Below are 22,172 nucleotides of genomic sequence, written 5' to 3'. Positions count from 1 at the left end.
TTCATTCTCACACTTTGAACAAATGGATAAAGTTATTATATCAAAATATAAACCTAAAATTTTCAAAACCCAGATCAAAATCTTTTTTATTTTATTTTAACAAGCCTGAAGGAAAAAAAAACTTTGGAATGATTTCTGAACAGAGACAAAAACCCTCAAGAGATTAGTTTTTTATTGAATGAAAGAATTGATTGTTCAACTCCAGATATTACGCATATTTGTACATCTTGAGACATGATCAAGAAAAGCAATGATCAAACAGAGACAAAACACTTTGAGGGGAACATAACCAAGGAGGAAACACTCAAGAGAATCTCTAACTTTATGAGAGAATGATTGGCACTAACGTATATACAATATCAGACTAATTATCACAAAACTCTTAAGCGGCCACATTGGTTTCTCCACAACACCATCTTGCTTTCCATTGTCATGCCTTTGATTACATAGTCTCTGAAGCAGAGACTTAATCAATTCGTATTCGTCCTTACGAAACCATTCCATTTGCTTCTTAACAATGATTTCCAAATCTCTGAAAGCTCTCTTCACAAACCCAACTTCCATTTTTCTATCCACAAGCTCTCTCACTGAATCTACCGTCTTATCTGCCATTTCCATCACAGTTCCAATATAAACTTTCATCGCTCCCAAATTGAATGATGGCACAGAAGGCACCCAAAAACGCCAAGACCCATCAGCTGTTATCTAGCAAAACATCACTCGGTGGGTTTAGCCTTTTGTTTATCTCCGGGAGAAGATGCTCCACAATAGGATCCATAAATTCCTAATGAAGCCACATTTTTAAGCACTGGAAGATATAAACCGCTCTCTGAAAATCTGTTTCGCTGTTTGATGTAATACATTGGAGGCAAGTCCGCGAAGACGTGCAAAGCCTTTGTGGTCGTGACAAGATATCTCGTAGATACATTCGCTGAGCTCGTCCCTGTAGAAGCTGGAAAACCGAACTGATATTAACGATATAAATAAAGTGATGTTAAGGAAATATACGGTTGAGCTCGTCCCACGCCCTCACCCACGCCGAGTCGAACCGGCGGCGGCTCGTGCGTGGGAGGGCGGAGCCATTCCTGTCACCTTTACGCCTTTGATCAGCTCTACATGGGAAGATATATATATATATATTACTCATTTTTTTTTCTCCACACTAATATGGGATGTTTTTAATTTCATTTCATTAAAGCCTACAAGGCTTTTATAAGGACTCGTAGGCCCATTTCTTTTCACATTTTGCCATATATTATTTGAGCAATTAGGTTTAATAACTGGGCCCCAAAATTTTCCACATGAATAGAAATCACTTTAAACATATGCAGACTAAATGCAGACATGATAGACTCTAAAATAAACTTATTCTAATCCTGACTAGACTAGACAGACTTATCGAGAGTGTTTGCGAAAAAATCACTGTGTTTGAGTTGGTGGCATTTTTAAGCCCTGAACCACTCATAGTTAATATCTGTCGGGTTTACTTTACCAGAGGATGAACATGATGTCTTGAACCAACTGGTGTTTTATGTAAACCGAGACAACATGCATAACACAGCTTCATTTTCTCATAGAACTTAGTTCTCTATTTTGTTCATTATGGCCTTGAATTGTTCCTGGTTTTCATGACTGAACTTAGAGAATATAGCCTTGCATTCATCCTCCTAGAAACGGCATCATTTCACACTCATTAGGTGATTGACCATGAAAAGTATTGAGTAATACTTCGCTTGAGAAGCTATGGAATCATTAAAAGTCTATGCTTATCCTTTTCTTAGTCGTTAGCACTTATCATCTTTATGAGATGGACAGACTAATTTGTCTCAAAGTGCTTTTGATAGATTATGTTTGATTTTGTTTTCCCTTTGAACCTACTTCGTAGGGATATCCAGTCATGATAGGTAAGGTTGGAATCAAACATCCTCATTCGATATAGTTTTTAAACCCATTCTTTGTGAAGATTTAGCAACAACATCTCGTGGCAAACCTTTAGTAAATGGATCCGCTAGGTTGTCAGCCGATTTGATGTAGTCTATTGTGATTACACCACTCGAGATAAGTTGTCCAATGGTTTTATGTCGTCTTCTCATGTGAGGATATTTACCATTGTAGATATTATTCTGAGCCCGAGTTATAGCTGATTGACTATCACAATGTATTCTTATAGCTGGTACAAGTTTCTCCCACATAGGAATATCTTTCAAAAAATTTCTAAGTCATTCAGCTTCTTTTGCTGCTTTGTCTAAGGCTATAAACTCATATTCCATGGTGGACCTGGCTAACACTGTTTGTTTGGTAGATTTCCAAGATATTGCCGCTCTTCCTAGTGTAAAAACATATCCACTTGTGGATTTTGAATTTTTAGAGTCTGATATCCAGTTAGCGTGACTGAATCCTTCTAAAACTGCTGGTTCTTTACCATAGTGAAGGCCAAAATCTTTGGTGTAGCGCAAGTAATTGAGTACTCTCGTTATAGCTTTCCAGTGTGTATGACCTGGATTACTTGTATATCGACTAAGTACGTTTACTGCATGTGCTAGATCTGGTCTGGTACAATTGGTCAAGTACATTAGACTTTCGATCACACGTGCATACTCGTTTTGTGCGACTGCTTCACCTGAATTCTTTGTCAAGTGCATTTGAGGATCTAACGGAGTTTTTGCATTACTATTAGAGTAATTTTAAATCTCTCTAATATTATTTGAGCTTAATGAAGTTGGGTTAAGTTAATTCCGTTTGAACTTCTTGTGACTTTAACCCCGAGAATAACATCCACTAATCTCAAATCTTTCATCTCAAATTTTCCTTTGAGCATGTTCTTTGTTTGAATGATAATGTTTTTATTGTTTCCAATAATTAACATATCATCTACATTTAGACATAGCTAAACATACACATTTTTGATATTTTGTAGTAGCATTTATCACATTGATTTTGAAACCATTCGGCATCATTGTGTTGTCAAACTTTTTGTGCCATTGTTTAGGAGCTTGTTTAAGCCCGTAAAATGACTTTACAAGTCGGCATACTTTGTCTTCCTGTCCAGGAATGACATGACCCTCAGGTTGTTTCATGTAAATCTCTTCTTCTAAATCACCATTTAGAAATGTGGTTTTTGCATCCATTTGATGGATTTCTAGATCATTTAAGGTTGCGATCGCTATCATCAGTCTTATTAATGTTATTCTGGTTACTAGAGAATGTGTATCAAAATAGTCAAAGCCTTCCTTTTTCGGAATATTAGCTTTATATTTTCCACCGGGTTTTCGTGTCATTATCCATCTATTCCCTAATGTTTTGCATCCATGTGATAAATCCGTTATATATCATATATAATTTTGCATGATAAAGTCGAATTCACTTTTGACAGCTTCGTTCCAAAATTGAGCGTCTGGTGAAGACATTGCTTCTGCCAAAGTTTTTGGAACAATTTTTACTAAAAACTCCATTAGAAAACCATAAAACCATTGGTAGACATACTATTTCAACTAAAATTAAGCAGTAAACCTCTGTTTATATTATTGTAGTCACTAAAATATTATAAATACATGCTCAATTTTTATATATTTTGGTAAGCTAAATTAATGATCCAAAATATATATTATATAGAAGAATATATAAATACATGTAAAAATTTAAAACAACATATTCAGCAAAATTATTATGTTTTAAAAAATGATAGACACACCTCATATATCTAGACTAATATCTATATATTATTATAAAGTAGACTTCACTCTCTCATGTGGGACTGCCACGTCACTAAATAAGGCAAGGAGAACATGACATCTGTCCGCTTTATTTAAACGGTGTGTTTCGTTTTTGGTTACGGTGTCATGTTTGGGCTTCTTATTGTATTCCATGAAATCAAGCCCATTTTGCGTGAAACAATGATGTTACTGATCCATAGCGTTTCGTTGATTAGGAATCCACTGTTTTCGTCTGTGTCTGCAATTAGAGGCGTAACTTTTGGTTCCACCACAATCGTCGCAATTCGCCATTAGAGAGACTGAGGTGCAGTCGGTGTGACGATTCCATTTGTTGGTTTTGATCAGGTTCTTTCGCCTTCTTTCGATCAATCGAAATGAGGTAGCTTCCAGATTCATGGCATTAAATATGTTATTAATTCCTTCGGCCACGATCTACACTTAATGTGTTTCAATCTTCTTAGAAGCGGTGCTTTCATGGTATAAATAGGTTAGTTTAGCTCCTCTTCAAACCATCGTTGTCGATTTTCATGGCCAAATAAGAGGAGATCGAGAAGAACAAGTGGGAGGTTTGGAAAAGGATTTAAGCTCAGCTTTGTTGTGTCGAAGAAGAGACCGGGCGATTGGTGAATTTATATAGTTTTATCATCCTCATCACAATCTTATTTATTGTACAAAAAAAAACTTTCCTTCAAGGTTTTGTTTCTGTAAAAGATCCGACTTTAATGTTAGGCCTAGAACTGAAGTGATCAATATCACCAAAAGACATGATATAGTATGGTTTTTGAGGCTTTTATGAGTTATGTGGATCAAAGCTCTTTCCTTTTTATGGGAAGAACCATTTGTTGAGGCCTGAGGGAAGTAGAAAAAGATTTATTTTTCCTTTTATAGGATCTTCAGACTATGTTTCTTTGTTGAGGGAAGAAGTCGAAAAAGAATTAACAGCTCCCGTTGGGAAAAAACACCTCCTGGAAGACAAAAGAAGAGACCAAAAACTGTTCAGAAGCAAATAATGTAGTATTCCCTTCTCTCTTTCCCTCTATAACACAAATAATGTTATAGCTTTGCTTTGTTGCTTAACATTTTCATTTCTGGTTGCTGACTCTTTTCCGGATTGTGACTAGCAGAGGACATAACACAGGCTCTTATGACCCCCCTGACGCTGAGGAAACATGATCAAAGGTGTGATTCCTTGCTTCGGTTTCTTTTCTTTTCTGGTTTCTTCAGTTTAGTGTCCGTACAATTCTTTGTGTTCTTTTTAAATGTTTTCAGTCGTAAAAAGGAAGGACAATTAGCAATTTGTCCATTTTTGTGAATGGAAAATGTAATCTCCATGGCAATGTCGTCCCCATGTACTTTGAATCTTCTCTTTGTTTTTAATAAAGAGGCGAGTGGTGTTTATATTAGCAAAGCTAATTGTAATCTTCAGCTGTTTTTCTTTTGTTATCAATAATGGAGTTCCCTGCAACTTTCTTTCTTCTTTCCAGGTCAGAGTCACTGCATATAACTTCATCGAAAACCATAAGACTTTCACCGTAAGTGCATCATTGATGAGATTGGCCGTGAACCAGTACCTGGCGTGGCTGACAATGCAAGTATAATCTGTATTATGCTGTTTCGGTATTTATATAGACATGTTAAATAACGAACTCAATGTATCAGGGTGATGATGACGGTGGTGATGACGACAAGCCAGCTGTCAAGCCAGTTCCTGTTATGTCTGAATCTGCAGGGGGCAGTGGTAATATGCAGAAGCAGACGGCCAACTCAGATTTGAAGATGGTTAAAAAGGCGCGTGTTGCTTGACATGAAGTTTCAATAAATTTATGATCAGACTATGCATCTTAATAATGCTTTTGCATCTTTATTGCCTTTCACGTCTTTTTTTTGAGACTGAAACCGTTCACGTCTTTTGCTTTCTATGTTTTGACTTTCTCCAATATTATGAGCACTCTACGTTTGTTCCAGGCAGTTTTCGTTATATGAGTTTATTTTTCCTTATTGCATTCCGTTTTAGGATTATAATGAACAGGTTTTACAACGACCATTTTCTTCATAGTCCAAAAAGTAACAACTCCCTTTGTTATTAATTATAATTTATAAGTAGTATTGCCCAAAAGTGTGGATCAAGTGGATTGTACAAAACACTTGCTTGAGTGATAAAAATGGATAAAAACGGTACAAAGTACTATACAAATTTAAAATATTTTTTATAATATCCTTTTGTTTAGCCAAAAAAAAAAGTATTGCCCAAAAGCACAAATATTTAAAAGAAATGCATTTATACCTTCAGCATTTGATTAATGAGAGAAAATAATCAAAAACAAATCACACTTCTGTTTTAACTTCTAGCTTTTTAAAAAATATAACAAATCACACCTCTATATGTATATTCTTATGTGAAAATTTATATTAAGTATTTATGTTAACTGTTTAAATTATTTTAAATTTTGATCCCGCCCGTAGGGCGGACCGACCCTAGTAATACTATAAAGAAGACCGATCCCTCCTTCTCATTCATCCGCGTCAGAAAATACTCTTACCAAAAGGCGACACGTGACCACTCTCGACTAACCGCAGCGTTTCATTAAAGAAAAAATTACATGGTAAGACACTTTATCACTTTCGTATTATTTCTAAAGACACAATACGCTTGCAACACACTTTTTGGAGGTGAAAGACTTTCGTACCCCTTCTTAACTAAAGGGAACAAAAAATCCCAGCAAACGATTCATCTTTTGATTTTACCAAATCTCAAAATCTTCTCGATTGAAGATTAAAAACCCTAATTTTCAAGTAATCTCCAATTGGATCCGATCTTTCACTTCTTTTTTTCCTCCATAAATGTTCTGGGTTCTGCAACAAAGCCGATGTCTTTATTCCTTGTGACCGCCATTGACGAGCTCGGTTGGTCAAAGCTTTTCATCTAAACATGTAACTAAAGAGACACCTTCTGATTATGGACATCGTGCAAATCCTCTCAATGGAAGCTATGGTGAATCGTTTTCTTGTCAAAGCTCTCCAGAATCTTTGTCATCGTCTCACGAGTTAGTTAATTCTATTCCAAACCCCCAAGATTCAATTTTTCACTTTCTTCCTTTGTTGGATTGATTTGATTTTAGTCATGTCTTTAGCATTCTGGAGTTTGATAGAATTGGGGAATCATGTTTATGTTTTCTCTACAAATCGATTCTTTTGTTTGGTGACTTGGGTTTGGCTCACTTGCTTGACAATTTGATCCATAACTATGGTTGCTTCGCTTGTTGTTAGTAAAAACTATTCTTCTTCCTCCCAAAGTTGATAACTTTAATATCTGTATTTTTTTAATGTTGCTTTGTTTGTCTTCTTCAGTAACAAGGATGAGGTTCTGAATCCAAACTAGGACCTCACTAATATTCCCAAAAAAAGTGTAAGCTTAGCAAAATTAATTTGCCAAATTTTAATCTTTTATGTTTCCTTGTGATATTAAATTATTTTGTTTTGGATCAGTTTTACTCTCACAACGCTAATATGATTCCTCCTTAATTACCGAGTTTTGTGGACACTAACTTCATCACCTTCTCAAGTCAGAATAAGGTATATGTCACATTACTTCTCTCTACTGATTGTCTTTGTGGACATGATTCTAATTAATATCCTTTTGTTGTGTCTACAAGACCTTGTCCACAAGACTTCGTCCACAGTATGCTGAAAGTTCTTCATCCACAAAAACTTTGTACATGAAACCTCTTGTAGAATTAAAAACATTGTTTATACTTCTTGTAAGAGTTTGTTTTTGTTCTAGCTTTGAAGGATTTGGTGGCTAATCATGCTTCTCTGTTAGGTTCACTCACACATGAGCTTAAAGAAGTTGGGTTTATGGCCAGAAAGTAACTCGGTTCTCTGGTGCTATTTTCTTTTTTCTTCTTTCTTCATTGGTTGGTTCTCTATCCACACTATATATGTCCACATTTTACTTGTCCACATGTTATGTTCATATTTTTCTACATCCACATTTTAGGTGTCCACAAATACATAATTTGCAAGGTTTTTTTCTATGTGTGGATATGTTTTTAATATTCAAATTGCTAAAATACACGTAAATGGATGTTAAAATGTAGAAGATAAAAAACTACAATTCATTACATCAAATTTATTTATTTTATATATTTCCATATTCAAAATATAATCAAATAAAGAAATAGAGGATAAATTGATAATAACAACTAGATTTTGACCCGCGCTTCGAAAGCGCGGGTATTATTTTTCACTTTTATGAAATATATTATTTGTTTGTAATTATTGAATGTATTTATCTTAGTAAAACTTTCTTTATAATAAATTCGACACATAGAGTGTCTCTCGTAAACTATGTGTTTCTCTAGCTTTGTTTTATTCCCTCTCCAATCAACACATTTATTTGGCTTGTTGTTAAAATAAATGATTTTAGAACGCAACTGAACAATAAATGTGACATATTCTATATTAATTAAATATTTACATTGCAATTTAAATTTGTATACAAATCAACATATTTGTGTAGTTTGTTGTTAAAAGAAATGATTTTGAATCCAAATGTATCAGTACTTTTATATTGATTTTTTTTCATTTCATATAAATTCTTTAATATATTTATTTCAATTGAACTAACTAATATTTTGTTAAATTAGCCCCTTAAATATATTTTTATACATCGATATTTATTTTTCATAATTAGCGTTATATATTTTAGATGTATCATAATATAACTAACAATTTTGAAAAGATCTGGACCGAATCAGGTTATATGGTCATTTTTGTTACAAATATCTGAACCTATTTTAGATACATTGATTATTTATATATTTTTAGGTTCCTATACATGAGAACCGAATTCATTCAGATCTAGAATGATCCAACTCAAAATCCACACATAAGTTTATAATATTCAAGCGGGACTTGGTTTTAAACAAAAAAAAAATACCCGAAAGAAATAACATGTACCTAAATGGACAGATAATGTTCATGTCTAATTGATTTTATAAATTAATAAAAAAACTCTTTTATGTGTTTGGCTAAATTAAATGAAATAGAAAGAGTTTTTTATACATAGATATTTATTTTTAATAATTAGTATTATATATTTTAGATGTATCATAATATAACTAATGATATTCAAAAGACCTAGACCGAATCAAGTTATATGGCTATTTTTGTTACAAATATCCGGACCTGTTTTAGATATATTGGTTATTTAGATATTTTTAGGTTCCTATACATCAGAACCAAATCCAGAATGACCCAACTCATAATCCACACATAAGTTTATAATATTCAAACGGGACTTGATTTCAAAAAAAAAAATGATACCCGAAATGAACAACATCTACCTAATGGATAGATAATGTTCATGTCTAACTGATTTTATAAATTAATAAAAAACACTTTCTATGTGTTTAGCTAAATTAAGTGAAATAGAAAGAGTTTTTTTATCAAGTAAAATAATTTTATGGAGTGAAAAATTAAGTGGCAATTATTTTGATTTAAGTTATTATTTTATTCACAAAACATATCTTTGAACTATGTTTTTGGATACGTAATTTTCCACCGATTGAAACTAAAATAAAAATATTTTACTAAAATAAATTAAACCAAACGTTTAATCAAATGTAAAACCTTATTATTTAACATTTTTGATTTTATAATTGGCACAAAGTTAATATTGATTAATTAATAACAAAAATATGCAGTATTATTACTATGGTAATATAATTAATGATGTAATTTATTATTAAGGTAATATAATTAATTAAATTGTTAAACTAAGTGAAATATGGAAACACAATTAATAGATACTACTATTTATGTATCCAAACACATTAAGACTACTATTCAAGTTTCCAAACACTCCAATTTTTTTTAATCCTCCTATCCAAGTATCCAAACACACCGAAATTGTACTTCAGCTTTAATAAGATAAATAATAAGAATCCTCATCAAGGTCAGAAGTGTCAAATCAACTACTAGAAGACAAGACAAAGTGTCTACCAAGTAGAATGTGCTCTTTTGTGTAAGCCAAAGACATAATGTGTCTTATACGGTAATCAACTCTTCATTAAATTGTCTGGGTTTTTATTTTGACTGGGCCTTACATTTGTTAAAGTTGGCGAGCCCATCTATTACATGTCTAGGGTTCATCCTGTTCTTCGTTCTGTTGCTAACCAAAGCGACAATGGTGTATTCAACAATATATTTGTGAGACGATTCCCTGGATTGGGCTTTCTTCATGTCGTTTCGTCTTCGTTTTTCTCTCTGGAACCGTTACAGGACCAACTTATTCACAGCCACTAACGAGGTTCTTAAATTCGACCCACGCTGCAACCACGATTTCTCGTTCATTGTATCTTTCCCGCTTCAAGGCGGTGCATCTCCAACTATAAAAAAGTAACCTTACATACCGTAGACATCATCTTCACAAATCCAAACAACAGTTGGATTTTTTCTCTCAATAGAATGGCTAACTCAAGGCGGGTTCTCAAGTGTCTTAGTTAGAGCTTAAAAGTTTTTTAAGAGACTTGAGAAACTATTCGCGAGTTCTCCGCATATGTGTCGATCATGTTTTTTAGTAAAAACTTTTAATTGTTTGTCCATGCTCTGCTCAGGTTCAGTGATCAACATTTTTTTTACAGAGCAAAACAGAGACCATGAACGGAAATTTAAGAAGAGGATCAGAAACTGTGTCTGATAGAATAAAGTTGTTTATTCAATCAATAACCGCCCAACCGCCCTCTCTTGATCTCTTATCCAACGAGATCAAGCCAATTACAATCTCTCTAGATACAAGTTTCAGGCCTTAGCCATGGGATATAACAAGTGAAGAAGAATGGAAAGATTGGTATTTTAAATATATAATGAGCAGTTACTCTCATCCATAAAAACAATCTTAGTGGGTGATGTTGTCTTATGATGCTAACGAGACTTGCTCTCAATGCTATATTGCTATCATATTAATGTGTGTATCGTTTTTTCCTGTTCATAAAGTATTAGTTGAGCTCTTGTGGTGTTTCGCATGTAGCTTATCTTAATATCTACTTCAAATAAATATCAGTGATATTGATGAAAAGCTCAAGCATCTATTCTGTGACAGCCACTCCCAAACGAATTATTTGACATGGAGAAGGAGCTGCAGAAGATTGGTTTTAAGCCAGTAATATGTTTTAATTCAACCCATCTTTATATTGTTCTCTCTATGAGTCTCTGTTTCCATATAAGGACATTATTAGACCCATGATCTGGAAAAAAAATTAATCTTCTTGATGTTTGAAATATTGTGTATTTGGTATATGAAAGGTGTCTTTGATGGGGGATGCGGGGTCAACACGAACCATGGTGTTGCTGCAGTTGGGTATGAATCAAGCAAGGTTCAGATCATTGTGAATTTTTTTTACCAACATGGGGAGAGAGAGGTTGCATCAAGATTGCATCTCTGTGAAATCAATAAGATGGCTTCTTTCCCCACTAAAATAAAGTGATAGTATCATTTTATCTTATCTGCATTTGATCATTATCTTCATAACAACATGAAATTGTTATTTTAAGGAATAGAAATGTTGTAACAACTTTGAGCAATAACAACAGAAAAGATGACTGAAAAAGTGGAGAGCATTATTAAAATGAATTTTTTGGACAGCATTATAAACGAACAATGATGCAGTAAAATTTCCTTTAGTCAATAAATATAAATTGGAAGCGAGACTAAGTCAAACATATTATAACATTTATTCACATTTTTAATTAATTTTAAAATATAAATCAATAACGAAAAAAGTTGCACAGCAGTAAAGAATACGTAGCTATAAGCCTAACAGCAAAGTTTTTCTTTTTAAAAAAACATTAACAGAGATTCAAGAGAAGAAATATGAATATAAATCATAGTAAAACACATCACTACAAAGTTGAAGTAACTAAAACAAACAATGTGAACCTAACCTTTTTTATGGTTTTAAGAAGAAAAAATAAACAATATAAAGATGCACAACAACTTCTCTGACCTATAACATTGGCTTCTTTTAGATTTTTCACATCAGCATTTGTTCTACCAACAACCATAAACGTTAGGTTCACTGAAAGTAAAAAAGAACTAACTTATAATATGTGGTTATTGATCAGCATCAATACAATTAAAACATCAGCATTTTTTTTTAAATCTCCTTAAACTTTACAAATAATTACAAGAGATTGCCATTATCTATTAATTTACTATTTTAATCATTTTAAAACAGAAATAATATATTCGTATTGTTAGAAGATATTTAGGATTCCATTATGATTTTCTTAGTCATTTTAGAATTAGTTACACCAATAAATGTCGGCTGTATATATTTAGTTTCTACCGTATGTTACTGAGAAATTTTAAACTTTTCATTCTAACATATTCATTTAAGTATATCAATAAAATACTGGACAAGAAACTATTAAAAAAAATTATGTATGTGACATTACAAATGGATTCATGATACTGAGCACACATTAGTATATATTTTGTATGTCATGTATCTAAAATAGATGAATAATATTCAAAATACCAAATATAATTAAAATATATTGTTTCTCTACCCAAATATTCAAAAAAAACCAATTTATATGTTAAGTTTAGCTATTTTGAAATACATTATTCAAATTTATATTTAAGATTTTTTTTTTGAAATTTTAAAGTATATAACATATTTCAAATTATTATAAACGGGTTATCCGAACTAGAACCAAATCCACAAAAATCTAAACCGAACCTAAACTGAAATTTATAACTACCTAATAGGGCTCAAATCTTTATGAAGTTTATTATATACTTTAAAATCTCAAAGTATAAAAATATATATTAAATATAAATTTGAATAATGTATTTCAAAATAACTAAACTTAACATATAAATTGATTTGATTTGAATAATTAGTTAACAATATCAAAATTTGAACCTTTAAAATAAGCATTCTAATTGTTTATAAAGTTATTAATCATACTCAAATTATTGAAAATAATCACGGAATCGAACCAGAATTAATATCAATATTTTATCGGCTTCCTAACACTTTTATCCGAACAAAACCGGAAACAAATTAACAAAACCAAAACCAAATTCATAAATAACCAAATGGTTCTTATTGCTCTTGAACCGAGAAATCGAAAACTAAAACAAACTATAATAAAACCGAAAACAAAAAAAAACTGGAACTAAACCGATACACAAAATGACTACGTCTAAACATAGTGAACAAAGAAACGGGTTAACAAACAATCAACAGAAAAGTATTTCCGCGCTTTCAAAGCGCGGGTCAAAATCTAGTTATAGGTTTAAAGCAAAAAGAATATTCAAAACATAGACATGAAAAAGCACAATAAAAATATAATAAAAAACATTTCAACCAAAGTATCATAGTTATCAAAATAGATAATATACACAACTGTATTATTGTAACATTAATATTTTGAATGATGTTTAACTGTAAATTTTCATATTACAATTTAAAAATTATTTACAATTTAAATTAACCTAAATATTTTGAAATATTCAACAAAATTTATGATTTATTATAATTTTTAAGTTACTAACCCGTCCGTAGGGTGGGCTCTATCCTAGTATATTATAATATATACCAATTTAGAATTAAAAACAAAATATTTATATAAAAATAAATGAAAACAAACACTCGTACGGTTGTGCGGATCGAAATCTATTTGTATTTATTGGTAGATATTATATTCTATGATCTGTAGATATCTATGTTGTTAACCGAATTTACAATCTACGAGTCCGTAGATGGTAGATTATGTTTTCTGCCATCGGTAGATCAAAAAATAAAATTGTGATATACTAATATTTAGTCAACCAAAATATTTTTCAACTGTTTCTTGTTTATGTACATTTTGAATATTTTTCATATTTTCCAACTCTTAAAATAATTGATATAAATTTGTAAAGTTGACCAGGGATATCTGAGTCTAAAACAGACAAAAAAAAATTATGGCAAAAGGATAATGTAGTTATTTTTCTATTCCGTTTTGGCAATTTTTTCATAATCTAATCTAAATCTCTAGATAAAGTGTTTCTCTAATTCTTACACACCTTTTATATAAGTGATAGCTTAGCTACTTGCTTAGAAGACACATTAATCATGCCCATCAACCACTGGTGATCGGCCTTGGCAGCAGAGCATCAGATTGTTACACATAAACAAGAAAAGTCTCAACAAATAAATTTTATTGAATGAAAGTGATTTTTCAACTCGAGACATGATCAAGAAAGCAATGATCAAACAGAGAGAAAACACGTTGATAGAACATAGCCAAAGAGAGAATTTTTATTCAATGAAAGAATGATTTACAACTTGACATTAAAGTCTATCTAATATAATTTGAGACTACCCATCAGATTATACAACCCTTAAGCGGCAACAGGCTAATCAATCTCACCGTCTGGTTGCTGTTCAGCCAGCTCAGTCAATCCTCTGTCCACAAACATGTTGGTTTTCCACAACACCACCTTGCTTTCCATTGACATGCCTTCAATTAGGTAGAGTCTCTGAAGCAGAGCCTTAATCAGTTCGTATTCCTCCTTACGAAACCATTCCGTTTGCTTCTTCACAATGATTTCCACATCTCTGAAACCCTCCTCACAAGACCAACTTCCATTTTTTTTTTCCAAAAGCTCTTCCACTGAATCTACCAACATGCCCAAGTCTTGCATGCCAGGTAGCAGAGTCACCGACCTTTGAAAGTTGCAAGCATCTAGTATTAGCATTATCGACCTCCACAGTTTTCTTGTACAATCGATTTCTAGACCTATTTGCCTTCACTAATAGGTTTCCATCGCGATCATTCAACGTGAGGTAGTTCTTTTTCGTCCTTATGTCGCACCCGGATTATGTAGCTTGTCCCAAGCTAATGATATTATTTCGCAACTCTGGTATGTAATAGACATTCGCCAATATTTTCCGCTTGCCATCCTTGTTAAGAAAAACTATCGAGCCATTTCCTTTAGTATCTATGCGAGAATCATCGCCAAACCTCATCTTGCATGTGACCTTTTCATCAAGATTTGAAAAATATTCTTTTCTCCCTGACATATGGTTGCTCGCCCCATTGTCTAGATACCATACATTATCTCCATATGTGTGTGTCTCAAACTTACTTGGCGTCACATTCTCCTCATTGAGATACACAACCTCATTCATCATCAACTCTTCTGCTTCACGTGTATTCTCACTGTCGTTATCATGTGTCTCTTTAAGCTTGAGAAGTCGATCTGGACAATTATAGGCATAGTGGCCAGTTTTGTCGCATCGAAAGCACACAACTCTCATCGTGTCTCTTCCATCCTTCCAATCGTGCTGATTGTTCGATCGACCACGACCTCTTCCTCTATTATTAAAGCGACCACCGCGTCCTCTTCCTCTACCATAGGTATCTTGTGCGTCTTGAGAATCATACTTAGCGTACAAAAGCTTACTTTGATCTTCGTCCTTCTCTTCATCTTTGATTCTTTCTTCAAAGGCTTTTAGACGTCCAATAATGTCCTCAAAAGTTGTGGTGTTGAGATTAAGAACCTGTTCAAGTACTGCTATAATATGTATGTACTTCTTTCTTCGGAGACTATTCAGGAACTTTTTCACCAGCCTAAGTTCCTCAATGTTTTCTCCCAAAGATAACGACTTCGATGATAACTCCGCAAGTTTTCCTGAGAATTCATCAATTGTCTGTCTCCTTCATCTTAAGTCAATTGAAGTCATCCATCAACGTTTGTAGCCTAGACTCTTAAACTTTATCAGCTCCCACATGTCTCGATTTTATTGATTCCCATATCTCTTTTGAGGTATCAAGATTACCAACTTGCAAGATTAAGGTTTCTGGTACGGATTGGAACAGAATTGCTCGGGCCATGTCGTTCTTGTCTCCATCTTCTACGCCTGGCTCGATCGCTTCCCACGCCTTATGTACTTTAAGAGCCACCTTCATCCGCATGCTCCATACCGTATAGTTTGTGGTACTGAGCATCAGACATTGAATAGTTGAGGGACTACGTTTTGCTTGTTGTCGTAACAATATATTTATCTCCCATGGTTTTGTTTTCTTAAAACAACTTCAATTCCTTTTGTCTTGGATGTTATAAGATTTCTTTACTCCTCTGTTACCAATTATTGAAATCAACTCAATAATATCCAAGAGTAAGAACACACAATCTTATTGCTTTAGAAACTTGCTCAAAACTAAAGCCTTAAACTCATAAGTTATGCCACAAGGTTAGCATCTCCTTATATAGCAACTATAATCTCATTAGATAACACATCTTTTAGATAACACTCAATCTTCCTAGTCTTAAACTCATCATTAGGATAACTTGTGACCTAAGTTAACTTCAAGCTTTGGTCAACAATGTTAGTGTCTCACTTTTGATACAACCGTATGTGAATTGTCATATTTCAAATCGGAGACACCTTAACCTGGAACAAACGCTTCAATCCACGACACCCACATATTCGAATGCTCTATCATACCCATGACGCAGCCTCACTCAGGATTCATAACTAGAGAGTACAACAATTATATTGAGATAGAATAATGTTTACAAACGGGAAGATATTGGAGTATGAATAATCTAATCTCTAGATAAAGTGTTTCTCTAATCTCTAGATAAAGTGTCTATCAGTGACGTGGCGTTGACTGTTGGAAGTTAGTGAGAAGTCGGTTAGAATCTGTTGGAGTCTGTTACGAGTTATGGAGTCTGTTAGTATATGAGCCTAGTATAAAAGGTGGGAGGGGGTGTTCGTTATGGGGGGAACTTGTTTTGGGAAACTGGTTAGGCTCTTGAGTGTTTACTCTTGAGATTTGGGCTCATCACGATTCACCACCGCGTTGAGATTGTTCTTGGTTACGTTTCATCAATAATACGATAGAAAGGCTCTATCAGATAGCTTAGCTACTTGCTTAAAAGACACATTGATCATGCCCATCAACCACTGGTGATCAGCCTTGGCAGCAGTATCAGATTGTTAAACAGAGACAAAAAAAAAACTCAACAAATAAATTTTGTTGAATGAAAGTGATTTTTCAACTCGAGACATGATCAAGAAAGCAATGATCAAACAGAGAGAAAACACACTGATAGAATTTTTATCAAATGATTTACAATTTGACATTACCGTCTATCTATATAATATCAGACTAATCAATCTCACCGTCTGGTTGCTGTTCAGCCAGGTGAGTCAATCCCCTGTCCACAAACACGTTGGTTCTCCACAACACCATCTTGCTTTCCATTGTCATGCCTTTGATTAGGTAGAGTCTCCGAAGCAGGGCCTTAATCAGTTTGTATTCGTTCTCACCAAACCATTCCATTTGCTTCTTCACAATGCTTTCCACATCTCTGAAAGCTCTCCCCACAAGCCCAACTTCCATTTTTCTTTCCACAAGCTCTCTCACTGAATCTACCATCTTATCTGCCAACTCCTCCACAGCAGAAGTTTCTCTCTCTAACAAATGAATGATGGCACAGAAGGCACCCAAAAAAGCCGAGACCCAGCAACTGTTATCTACCAACACCTCTCTCGGTGGGTTTAGCCTTTTGTTTATCTCTGGGAGAAGAAACTTCACTATAGAATACATAAACTCATCGTCTAGCCACATTGTTAAGCACTGGAAGATATAAACCGCTCTCTCAAACTCCGTTTTGCTGTTGGATCCAATATATTCGGAAAGACCGTACCATGTGTCAAAATGGAAGTTCGTCATCTGAAACGCAACGTGGTAGACAACCTCACCGAGGACTTTGAACATGCTCTCAGAGATTCCTTCTTTACTCGAAAGGCAAGACATGAGCAACGGCTGAAGTTGTCTCAACAATGAAACGTCTGTTGACTTTTCCCTAGTAATGTAGTCAGAGAGTAACACGTTGAGCCGTCTGATTGCCGTGACTCTGAACCTCTCTTCAACATCAGCAGACGCAAAGATTTTTAAGATCTCAAGTGGCGGTAAGTTGTTCAAACGATCAGACCATTCACGTTCAGAACATGCTCCATGACCTTGTCGTTGTTGTTGTTGTTGTGCGAGAGATGGGGTAAACTTAACCAAACGATGGATCTTCCCCGTAGCCTCCTTCGTTAGTGGTCCCAAGTCTTTGATCTTGAACAAGAAACAAGACACAAAATCACATTGATCCTTGTTGTAACTATACAACTTCTTCTCTCGTGACAAGAACAACTCGAGATCCACAAGCCCACGTACCAGAAACGGTTCCATACCCTTGTCCACGAGATCAGTCGCTGCCTTGACAAGAAGAGTAAGAAGAGCCTTCACCACATCAACTCTCATCTCAGAATCCAAGACTTGAATCCCAAGTTTCACAACAGCTTGTAAACCTAAACTCCAATCTTCAACCCTATCTTGATCAGGCGTAAGCAACACCTTCTCTGCTCTCTCTACAATCCTCCGGAAACAACTGTTGATGAATCTCCCGTACACTGGAGGCAAATACACGAAGACATGCAAAGCCTTCAGAGGCTCTGTACCCGCGAGCTCGACGATACAATCGCTGAGCTCGTCCCACCCGCCGTTATCGAGCATCACAAGGTCGTGAGCGATGAAAGACACGATTCTTCTGAAGAGTCTGATCTCGGTTTCTTGCGTCATCCTCAAGCAAGAGATCACTAGGGGTTTTATTTCGTCGAGAGCGACGAGAGATAGTTCGAACCTGCGAGATTTACAAGCGGCTAGGGTTTCGGAAAGGAGAATGATCGATTTGGATCTGAGGACGGCGTTGGTAGAAGAACGAGACAACATCTGTAGAAGCTTTAGGGTTAACAAGTTAGCGAAGTTGTTGGCGCAGAAGATTAAGAGGGGACGCGCCGTTTGATATTCGGTGGTGGTTTCTTGACGAGTTGTGAGATGAATGACAAGAGTCTCTAACCCTTCGTGGCTTGGAGTCGCAAGAAGTTCTCTTGCTTGCAGCATGAGATTCGGAGGTTCCGCCATTACACGCCCCATTGCACCTTGTGCCGATTCTTCCTTCAAGATGGAGGTGATCAATATATAAGTAAGAGTATTTTTGTTTGTTTACTGGATAATGATGTACATAACTACTAAATTATCTATACTATTAATTTAGTATTTATCTTTATAAATTTGTGTTGTTATCTGAAAAATATCTTTTAATAAAAAATTTAAAATTAAAAACATAAAACCTGTAACTAAATTAATCAAGTAAATTTTTCTAATTTAAATTGAATATAGAATATTGAGTGATTTATAAGATTTATTTATTAATAATAAATATAGTGTACAATTTTTTTTAATATTTATAAGGCGTGTTCTTTCCATGAACGCGGGGCGTCACCTGGGTGCGTCAGAAAATATAAAAGGAATAAAAAAACACGTCAGCAACAGGTTACAAGAAAGAGTTAAAAGGATAATAACAATTGACGCAAGCTACACATCAACGCACGAGTTTAAGACGCTGCTAAATACGACGATGATGAAAACACGGAAAAGACGAGTGCGGCAGTCGCCGGCGGAAACTGTATAACGACGCTGCACTTGAATTTCTTCTTTTTTGTTTGTTAATTCTTAGACGCGGTCGTTAATGCAGCGGCAACAAAACAAACACGGCTATAGTATGTAAGAATTATAAAATGAAAATATAAACAATTAGTTACCATTATTTTCTTTTAGTTAGTAACTACGTGATTTTCCCGTGCTCAAGCACGGGTATAAGTATTTATAAAGTAAATATAATATAATAATTGATTGCTATTTATTTTTAATTTTAAATTAACTTATATTAATAATATTGTATTATTTTAATCAAACATATGATTTTAGATATATTATATCTAGTCGGTTTTGTTGTTTTTACAGTCGATTTAGTTATGACTAGTATTATCTTCCGTGCTTAGCACGGGTTTTATTTTTATATAATATACAATGGAAATAATTTTATTTGAAGGTTATAATTTACTATGTAAATAAATATTAGGTTATATTTATTGATAAAACTTTAAATATAAACTAAATTTTGCTTTTTATATCCTGTTACACATTTCCATTTTCTAAAACCAAAAAAAGATTATTACATATGAGAAATCAGATTGAGGGGAAGCATATTTCTTGCACAAGTTTTATTAAATACAAACTTTAATTTTGTAGATAATTGACATTCATATTTATTATAGTCTTTCCATATTTCTTTTATGTATACACTTATTTTCGTCCATGATATTCCTTTATGTTCATTTGCACTGCTATACTTGCTCAGCCAGTTTTGTTACTAACAGAATCAACAAATAAAAATTAGAAAAGTATAACTATATTTTTTTAATCTTAAAGCAAACAAAATAATTTCACTGCATTTTCTACGTAATTATAAACACACAAATAAAGAATAAGGTAAAAAGGCTATTCCTTTGGAGATTTGGGTTTTATTGGAGGATTGGGAGTTAAGTGAAAGTCTATAGCAGTTATTGAGTTTTCAGTTTATGTCTTTCCTTTACAAAAGTCTATACTTTGATGTAAAAAGGTTTTTTTGATGAATAAAAGTTAACATTCATTCAAAAAAAAAGTAAGGAAATTTACCATAGTTAGGTCTTGTAAAAAGACATGAATCTTTCTCCTTCTCTACAACCTAAGTTTCTTTGATTTCATTTGTTGCCTTCTAATTATCTCCATGTTTTCCTTTTTTTTTCCTTGTGGTGCTTCTCAAGTTTTCAGAGGCTGTGTACGTGTGTTCTGAGTCGAGACCATATTAATCTTTTCGTGAACTATCACCACGCAACAAATAAACCTATTCCAGCAAATTAAGAATTGATTAGTCCATTTTAAATACATTGTTTTTTTAAACTAATTTTAAATGCATTTTTAACATATTTTGTTTACCTTTACCTTTACCTTTTTCACCATGTAGTGTATGTGGCTTTAGCCAATGTCTAGAAGTACAGAAAAAGTTACGAAAGTTATAAGAGCATCTTTATCGGTGCCTCTTATGATGGCTCTTAGGATAAGTTTTATTAAAAAAAATATAAAAAAAGAAGAAAGCAGAAGAGACACCTCTTACGTAAGGCCTGGAAGGCTTGTCTCTTAGTGGCCACGTGTAGGACAACGAGAGGTGGCGTTGTTTTTGGCTTTCTCGGTTTCTTCTTTCTCTCGGTCGAAACCTCTCGTCCTCGACGGCGACGTCTGTCTTCGGCATCCAATCCCTCCCGCAGATCTGCCTCGTTGATCCTTCGATGGAGAATCTACAAGACGAGGGAGGTATGATGGAGGAAGAAGACGTCGACGGAACCGCGGAGTCTCTGGTGGAGTTCGAATCTTGACAAGAACCAAAGCTTGAATCGAATCTTGTTGGAGAAGCCATGGAAGTTGAAACCGATCCTACGAAGGGACAAGAGTCGATGCAAATTAGAGACGAAGTGGACAGTAGCAGCCGCCACAGTCCTCATGCTAATTCTGGTAACTTCCCCATAGCTTAAAAGTTTCTTCCTTTATCCAGTTTTGTTGTTTGCTTGCGTCCTCTCCTCGTTTGTTCTTCAATCATGCGTGTCTTTGATTAGGCTTCTTCTTGTTCTGATCGCACATTTGATTTGTCAAGTCGGTTCGATTCTCTCTACGACGGATGGATCAAATAGGTTTTGTGAGATGGATGGATCAAATAGGTTTTGATTTGTTCTGTGGAAAGAGACACAAGGGAGGTTCATCTGGTCTGAACTGAAAAGAGTAGAATTGAGTTAGCTTCTGTGATGAATTGGTTTGTATTCTTGTGTAGTGTCTTTTCTTGTGTCACGGACTTGTCACAGAGGAAGAAGCTTTGTAGTCTTGTGTACTCATGTGTATTCACGGTTTCGTCACAGACGAGGAAGCTTTGTAGTCTTGTATGCTTGTGTAGTCTACTACTTGTGTTGTCTAGTTACTGGCATTGTTGTTGGATTTTTCAATGGGTTTTGAAGGAACAATGGTTCCGAGGAGAGTACAAGTTCCTCTGCTCACGTTCTGTACATGTACAAGCTCCTCTGCTCCCATTATATTGCTCTGCTTTTATGTCCTGATTTAGAGAAAAGTGTGTCCTCTGTTTCATATTATAATGAAAGGTGTTGTTGTGTTGTGGTCGGTTGTATCAGTTAATAGGTGTTGTTGTCTTGTATTGGTTTGTATTAGTGTGGTCAAGGTAAAGTTATATAAATAATAGCTTCAATTTGCAATGAAAGTGAAGATTCACAAAGTTTTATAAATAATAGCTTACGAGAAGATTCACAATCTCATTCTCTTGTTCTTCCTCATCAACCATCTTCTCTCTTAATCACTCATCTTCTTTCTTATTTTTTTTAAGAATCCTTAAATAAGAGACTTGCAATAAACCACACAGATTTTCTCATCTCTAAACCAAATCTCTTAAACTCACTTTTTCAACTTAAACTATTAAAAAATGATTAAGAGTTCCTAAGTGTCTCTTAGGGATAATGATGC

At 34.2% G+C, this 22,172-nt stretch overlaps 2 protein-coding genes and 2 long non-coding RNA genes across 5 annotated transcripts; 2 read left to right on the top strand and 2 right to left on the bottom strand.

Annotated features, from left to right (window-relative positions):
• The first annotated feature begins 3,916 nt into the window (after nt 1-3,916).
• Nucleotides 3,917-5,711, top strand: LOC108852046 (uncharacterized). 2 transcript variants are annotated; one of them, XR_008945361.1, is made up of 5 exons: nt 3,917-4,092; nt 4,201-4,724; nt 4,838-4,892; nt 5,198-5,245; nt 5,373-5,711. It is a non-coding gene; the product is annotated as an uncharacterized LOC108852046 (long non-coding RNA). The 2 variants fall into 2 exon arrangements; XR_008945360.1 differs by having other exon boundaries at nt 5,198-5,305.
• Nucleotides 5,712-14,587: 8,876 nt separating this feature from the next.
• Nucleotides 14,588-15,686, bottom strand: LOC108850569 (uncharacterized). Its single transcript, XM_057008173.1, has 2 exons — nt 15,551-15,686; nt 14,588-15,402 (listed from the first exon to the last, which is right to left on the bottom strand). Exons 1-2 carry the CDS (start codon nt 15,684-15,686, stop codon nt 14,588-14,590), a joined length of 951 nt encoding a protein of 316 aa, XP_056864153.1.
• Nucleotides 15,687-16,731: 1,045 nt separating this feature from the next.
• Nucleotides 16,732-18,740, bottom strand: LOC108852525 (uncharacterized). Its single transcript, XM_018626029.2, has one exon. The coding sequence runs from the start codon at nt 18,702-18,704 to the stop codon at nt 16,887-16,889; it is 1,818 nt and encodes a 605-aa protein (XP_018481531.2). The 5' UTR covers nt 18,705-18,740; the 3' UTR covers nt 16,732-16,886.
• A 1,953-nt stretch (nt 18,741-20,693) lies between these two features.
• Nucleotides 20,694-21,637, top strand: LOC130510461 (uncharacterized). Its single transcript, XR_008944118.1, has 2 exons — nt 20,694-21,161; nt 21,263-21,637. It is a non-coding gene; the product is annotated as an uncharacterized LOC130510461 (long non-coding RNA).
• Nucleotides 21,638-22,172: the final 535 nt, after the last annotated feature.

This window comes from Raphanus sativus, chromosome 4 (genome assembly GCF_000801105.2).
Source record: "Raphanus sativus cultivar WK10039 chromosome 4, ASM80110v3, whole genome shotgun sequence".
In the NCBI taxonomy this organism is placed as follows: domain Eukaryota; kingdom Viridiplantae; phylum Streptophyta; class Magnoliopsida; order Brassicales; family Brassicaceae; genus Raphanus; species Raphanus sativus.
The sequence above is the reverse complement of the archived record's forward strand: the minus strand, read 5'-3'. Positions and strand labels throughout refer to the sequence as shown.

Coding starts and splice junctions, on each gene's coding strand:
- LOC108850569 (XM_057008173.1), bottom strand. CDS start 15,686: ATGCGGATGAAGGTGGCTCTTAAAGTACATAAGGCGTGGGAAGCGATC. Junction 15,403..15,550: donor AACCTTAATCTTGCAAGTTG/GTAATCTTGATA, acceptor ATGAATTCTCAG/GAAAACTTGCGGAGTTATCA.
- LOC108852525 (XM_018626029.2), bottom strand. CDS start 18,704: ATGGGGCGTGTAATGGCGGAACCTCCGAATCTCATGCTGCAAGCAAGA.